At 55.7% G+C, this 6,000-nt stretch overlaps 1 protein-coding gene across 1 annotated transcript in view; it reads left to right on the forward strand.

Annotated features, from left to right (window-relative positions):
- tprg1 (tumor protein p63 regulated 1) overlaps nucleotides 1-4,167 on the forward strand; it is an 81,301-nt gene extending 77,134 nt beyond the window's left edge. Inside the window, 1 exon segment of the mRNA XM_052475653.1 lies at nucleotides 3,873-4,167. Coding sequence (XP_052331613.1) covers nucleotides 3,873-4,067 — 195 coding nt within the window. The 3' untranslated portion in view covers nucleotides 4,068-4,167.
- The last annotated feature ends 1,833 nt before the right edge of the window (nucleotides 4,168-6,000 follow it).

The following is a 6,000-nucleotide window of genomic DNA, read 5'->3' on the forward strand; positions in this document are numbered from 1 at the left end:
TGTGCATACATTCTACGTATGGGTGGTCCCGGGGATCGAACCCACTACCCTGGCGTTACAAGCGCCATGCTCTACCAACTGAGCTACAGAAGGACCACATCCCACATCTATCCTTCCCTCCTTCCTTCCTTCCTTCCCTCTCTCTCTCCTTCCCTCCTTCCTTCCCTCTGTCCGTCCCTCTGTCCTTCCCTCTGTCCGTCCCTCTGTCCGTCCCTCTGTCCGTCCCTCTCTCCTTCCCTCTCTTATAGAGAAAACACACCAGACTGTTCAACAGTAATAAGCAGCGGGTGTCCACTGTGTTAGTAACCTCTTGCTGGGTGTTGGCGAGAAGCGGCAATTCAAATGAGTCTTCTAGAAATGAACAGAAAATGACGGATAATGTTCTTTGGTCAGAGGCAGTGGGTCAACCAACTACTGTTTTTAACAGCTTGTCAATGCGGTCTGTTATCTCTCTTGCTCTCTCACCCCTCTCTCTCTCTCACCTCTCTCGCTCTCTCTCTCGCTCTCCCCTCTCGCTCTCTCTCTTCCTCTCCCCTCCCTCCTCTCTTCCTCTCCCCTCCCTCCTCTCTTCCTCTCCCCTCCCTCCTCTCTTCCTCTCCCCTCCCTCCTCTCTTCCTCTCCTCTTCCTCTCCCCTCCCTCCTCTCTTCCTCTCCCCTCCCTCCTCTCTTCCTCTCCCCTCCCTCCTCTCTTCCTCTCCCCTTCCTCCTCTCTTCCTCTCTCCTCTCTTCCTCTCCCCTCTCTTCCTCTCCCCTCCCTCCTCTCTTCCTCTCCCCTCCCTCCTCTCTCCTCTCTTCCTCTCCCCTCTCTTCCTCTCCCCTCCCTCCTCTCTTCCTCTCCCCTCCCTCCTCTCTTCCTCTCCCCTCCCTCCTCTCTTCCTCTCCCCTCCCTCCTCTCTTCCTCTCTCCCCTCCCTCCTCTCTTCCTCTCTCCCCTCCCTCCTCTCTCTCCTCTCCCCCTCCCTCCTCTCTTCCTCTCTTCCCTCCCCTCCTCTCTTCCTCTCTTCCCTCCCTCCTCTCTCCTCTCCCCTCCCTCCTCTCTTCCTCTCTCCCCTCCCTCCTCTCTCTTCCTCCCTCTCTTCCTCTCCCCTCCCCTCCTCTCTTCCTCTCCCCTCCCTCCTCTCTTCCCTCTCCCCTCCCTCCTCTCTTCCTCTCTTCCCTCCCTCCTCTCTTCCTCCCTCCTCTCTCCCTCTCTTCCCTCCCTCCTCTCTCTCCTCTCCCCTCCCTCCTCTCTTCCTCTCTCCCCTCCCTCCTCTCTCTCCTCTCTCTTCCTCCTCTCTCTTCCTCCTCTCTCTCCTCTCTCTTCCTCCTCTCTTCCTCTCTCCCCTCCCTCCTCTCTTCCTCTCCCCTCCCTCCTCTCTTCCTCTCCCCTCCCTCCTCTCTTCCTCTCTTCCCTCCCTCCTCTCTTCCTCTCTTCCCTCCCTCCTCTCTCCCCTCCCTCCTCTCTTCCTCTCTCCCCTCCCTCCTCTCTTCCTCTCTCCCCTCCCTCCTCTCTCTCCTCTCTTCCTCCTCTCTCTCCTCTCTCTTCCTCCTCTCTCTCCTCTCTCTTCCTCCTCTCTCTCCTCTCCCCTCCCTCCTCTCTCCTCTCCCTTCCCTCCTCTCTCCTCTCCCCTCCCTCCTCTCTTCCCTCTCTTCCTCCCTCCTCTCTTCCTCTCTCCCCTCCCTCCTCTCTTCCTCTCCCTCCTCTCTTCCTCTCCCTCCTCTCTTCCTCTCCCTCCTCTCTTCCTCTCCCTCCTCTCTTCCTCTCCCTCCTCTCTTCCTCCTCTCTCTCCTCTCCTCTCCCCTCCCTCCTCTCTTCCCTCTCCCCTCCCTCCTCTCTTCCTCTCCCCTCCCTCCTCTCTTCCTCTCTCCCCTCCCTCCTCTCTTCCTCTCTCCCCCTCCCTCCTCTCTTACCCTCCCTCCTCTCTTCCTCTCCCTCCTCTCTTTCCCTCCTCCTCTCTCTCTCCTCTCTCTTCCTCCTCTCTCTCCTCTCCCCTCCCTCCTCTCTTCCTCTCCCCTCCCTCCTCTCTTCCTCTCCCCTCCCTCCTCTCTTCCTCTCTCCCCTCCCTCCTCTCTTCCTCTCTCCCCTCCCTCCCTCTCTTCCTCTCCCCTCCCTCCTCTCTCTCCTCTCTCTTCCTCCTCTCTCTCCTCTCTCTTCCTCCTCTCTCTCGTCTCTCTTCCTCTCTTCCCTCCCTCCTCTCTCCTCCCTCCTCTCTTCCTCTCTCTTCCCTCCCTCCTCTCTTCCTCTTCCCTCCCTCCTCTCTTCCTCCCTCCTCTCTTCCTCTCCCCCTCCCTCCTCTCTCTCCTCTCTCTTCCTCCTCTCTCTCCTCTCCCCCTCCTTCCTCTCCCCTCCCCCTCCTCTCTCCCCTCCCTCCTCTCTTCCCTCTCCCCTCCCTCCTCTCTCCCCTCCCTCCTCTCTTCCTCTCCCCTCCCTCCTCTCTCCCCTCCCTCCTCTCTTCCTCTCCCCTCCCTCCTCTCTCCCCTCCCCCTCTCTTCCTCTCCCCTCCCTCCTCTCTCCCCTCCCCTCCTCTCTCCCCCTCCCTCCTCTCTTCCTCTCCCCTCCCTCCTCTCTCCCCTCCCTCCTCTCTTCCTCTCCCCTCCCTCCTCTCTCCCCTCCCTCCTCTCTTCCCTCCCTTCCCTCCTCTCTCCCCTCCCTCCTCTCTCCCCTCCCTCCTCTCTTCCCCTCCCTCCTCTCTTCCTCTCCCTCCTCTCTTCCTCTCCCTCCTCTCTTCCTCTCCCTCCTCTCTTCCTCTTCCTCCTCTCTTCCTCTTCCTCCTCTCTCTCCTCTCCCCTCCCCTCCCTCTCTTCCTCTCCCCTCCCTCCTCTCTTCCTCTCCCCTCCCTCCTCTCTTCCTCTCTCCCCTCCCTCCTCTCTTCCTCTCTCCCCTCCCTCCTCTCTTGCCCTCCCTCCTCTCTTCCTCTCCCTCCCTCTCTTCCCCTCCCTCCTCTCTCTCCTCTCTCTTCCTCCTCTCTCTCCTCTCCCCTCCTCCTCTCTTCCTCTCCCCTCCTCCTCTCTTCCTCTCTCCCTCCCTCCTCTCTTCCTCTCTCCCCTCCCTCCTCTCTCTCCTCTCTCTTCCTCCTCTCCTCTCCTCTCTCTTCCTCCTCCTCTCCTCTCTCTTCCTCTCTTCCCTCCTCCTCTCTCTCCCTCCCTCCTCTCTTCCTCTCTCTTCCCTCCCCTCCTCTCTTCCTCTCTTCCCTCCCTCCTCTCTTCCCTCCCTCCTCTCTTCCTCTCCCCCTCCCTCCTCTCTCTCCTCTCTCTTCCTCCTCTCTCTCCCTCTCCCTCCCTCCTCTCTTCCTCTCCCCTCCCTCCTCTCTCCCTCCCTCCTCTCTTCCTCTCCCCTCCCTCCTCTCTCCCCTCCCTCCTCTCTTCCTCTCCCCTCCCTCCTCTCTCCCTCCCTCCTCTCTTCCTCTCCCCTCCCTCCTCTCTCCCCTCCCCCTCTCTTCCTCTCCCCTCCCTCCTCTCTCCTCCCTCCTCTCTCCCCTCCCTCCTCTCTTCCTCTCCCCTCCCCTCCTCTCTCCCCTCCCTCCTCTCTTCCTCTCCCCTCCCTCCTCTCTCCCCTCCCTCCTCTCTTCCCTCCCCTCCCTCCTCTCTCCCCTCCCTCCTCCCTCTTCCCTCCCCTCCCTCCTCTCTTCCCTCCCCTCCCTCCTCTCTTCCCTCCCTCCCTCCTCTCTTCCCTCCCTCCTCTCTTCCTCTCTTCTCTCCCTCCCTCCTCTCTTCCCTCCCTCCTCTCTTCCTCTCTCCTCCTCCCTCTCTCCTCTCTTCCATCTCTTCCTCTCTCCTCTCCTCCCTCCTCTCTTCCCTCCCTCCTCTCTCTTCCTCCCTCCTCTCTCTCCCCTCCCTCCTCTCTCCCCTCTCTTCCTCTCTCTTCCCTCCCTCCTCTCTTCCCTCCTCTCTCAGGTCCAGAGTTTCCGTGAGCAGCTGACGGAGGCAGCCCAGAAGGCCCACCTGAAGCAGCCCGTCCCTGGGAAGGCCAACGGAGTCCTGGTGCTGAACCAGCCCCTGCTCATCGAGTCCTACGTGGGTCTGATGTCCTTCATCGGGAACCAGAACAAGCTGGGATACTGCCTGGCACGGGGAAACATTGGCTTTTAAACAATGCTTTAGCTACATTACTACTTGATTACTTAATCATAGTTTGTAGTTGTGGCCTAGTTACAGATATGAAGTATCATTATAAATATTTTTAATCTGGTGTCTGGTCATTCCTTATAGTCCGCTCTCTGATTTTAACTAAGCTTTAACTAGACTACAATTTCTACTTAATTTCTTTTTGTTTCTTTGTTTGCAATCATTTTTGCCTATTTACAGATTTGAAGTAGTTTTTTTATCATTTAATAGTTGGAAGGATATGTTTTGATGCTAATTTAAAATGTATTTTCAGACATTGAAAATGTTTGGGGTTTGTTAGTTTACTTTTCTGTACCTTTTAGTAGAAAAGTGTTAATGTCTAAATGTCGTTCTGTCATCCTGATCCCCTTTTGGGTTCATTTCCTACGTAGTTACTGTGCCAAATGTGTTCCTGCCGTCCCAGAGTTTATCAAATTTATACAATACCGTGACTCTCTTCTACAGCTCATCGGACTTTACCGTTCTCTAACTTAATTACTTAGCTCAATGTACAAACAGCCAGTAACATCCACATTTCACCAGATCCTTTGGCTGGATGATTGATTCCCTTGGTATTCCAGGAGCTTTACATTTGACCTCTTCACTGATGCTATAATAATTCGCCACTGTTTGCGATGGGAGTTTCTCCCCTTCGTGGTCCTTTGGTTGTGTCCCAAATTGGCACCCTAATCCCTAGAGTAGTGCACTACTTAGAGATTAGGTAGTGCACTACTTATGGAATAGAATGAGATTTTGGACACGAACAAGATATGATCCCTGTGTCATTCTCTTACTGGAACAAGAGGGTGTGTTTGTCAGCTCTGTTTTAAAGGTGTATAGTGTGTTTATTACAGGGAGTACGGTGCTGGTAATGTCCTCCTAATTTATGCGTATATACCATGTGTCCTGCTGCCGTGCTTGTATCTATAGCACTGGGCCCATGTCAGACTATAACCAGCCAGCCGGTCCTATCCTGTCCTGGTGAATGAGGCACATCCTATCCTGGTGAATGAGGCCCATCCTGTCCTGTCCTGGTAAACGAGGCACATCCTGTCCTGGTAAATGAGGCCCATCCTGTCCTGGTAAACGAGGCACATCCTGTCCTGGTAAATGAGGCCCATCCTGTCCTGGTAAACGAGGCACATCCTGTCCTGTCCTGGTAAACGAGGCACATCCTGTCCTGGTAAATGAGGCCCATCCTGTCCTGTCCTGGTAATTGAGGCCCATCCTGTCCTGTCCTGGAGGCCCATCCTGTCCTGTCCTGGTAATTGAGGCCCATCCTATCCTGTCCTGGTAAATGAGGCCCATCCTGTCCTGGTAATTGAGGCCCATCCTATCCTGTCCTGGTAATTGAGGCCCATCCTATCCTGTCCTGGTAAATGAGGCCTGTCCTGTCCTGGTAATTGAGGCCCATCCTATCCTGTCCTGGTAAATGAGGCCCATCCTATCCTGTCCTGGTAAATGAGGCCCATCCTGTCCTGTCCTGGTAATTGAGGCCCATCCTATCCTGTCCTGGTAAATGAGGCCCATCCTGTCCTGGTAATTGAGGCCCATCCTATCCTGTCCTGGTAAACGAGGCACATCCTGTCCTGGTAAATGAGGCACATCCTATCCTGGTAAATGAGGCACATCCTGTCCTGGTAAATGAGGCACATCCTGTCCTGGTAAACGAGGCACATTTTGTCCTGGTAAACGAGGCACATCCTGTCCTGGTAAATGAGGCACATCCTATCCTGAGCCTGTCCTAGTTAATCAGGCCCATCCTATCCTGAGCCTGTCCTAGTTAATCAGGCACATCCTATCCTGAGCCTGTCCTAGTTAATCAGGCCCATCCTATCCTGAGCCTGTCCTAGTTAATCAGGCCCATCCTATCCTGAGCCTGTCCTAGTTAATCAGGCCCATCCTATCCTGTCCTGGT

This window comes from Oncorhynchus keta, chromosome 22 (assembly GCF_023373465.1).
Source record: "Oncorhynchus keta strain PuntledgeMale-10-30-2019 chromosome 22, Oket_V2, whole genome shotgun sequence".
Taxonomy (NCBI): domain Eukaryota; kingdom Metazoa; phylum Chordata; class Actinopteri; order Salmoniformes; family Salmonidae; genus Oncorhynchus; species Oncorhynchus keta.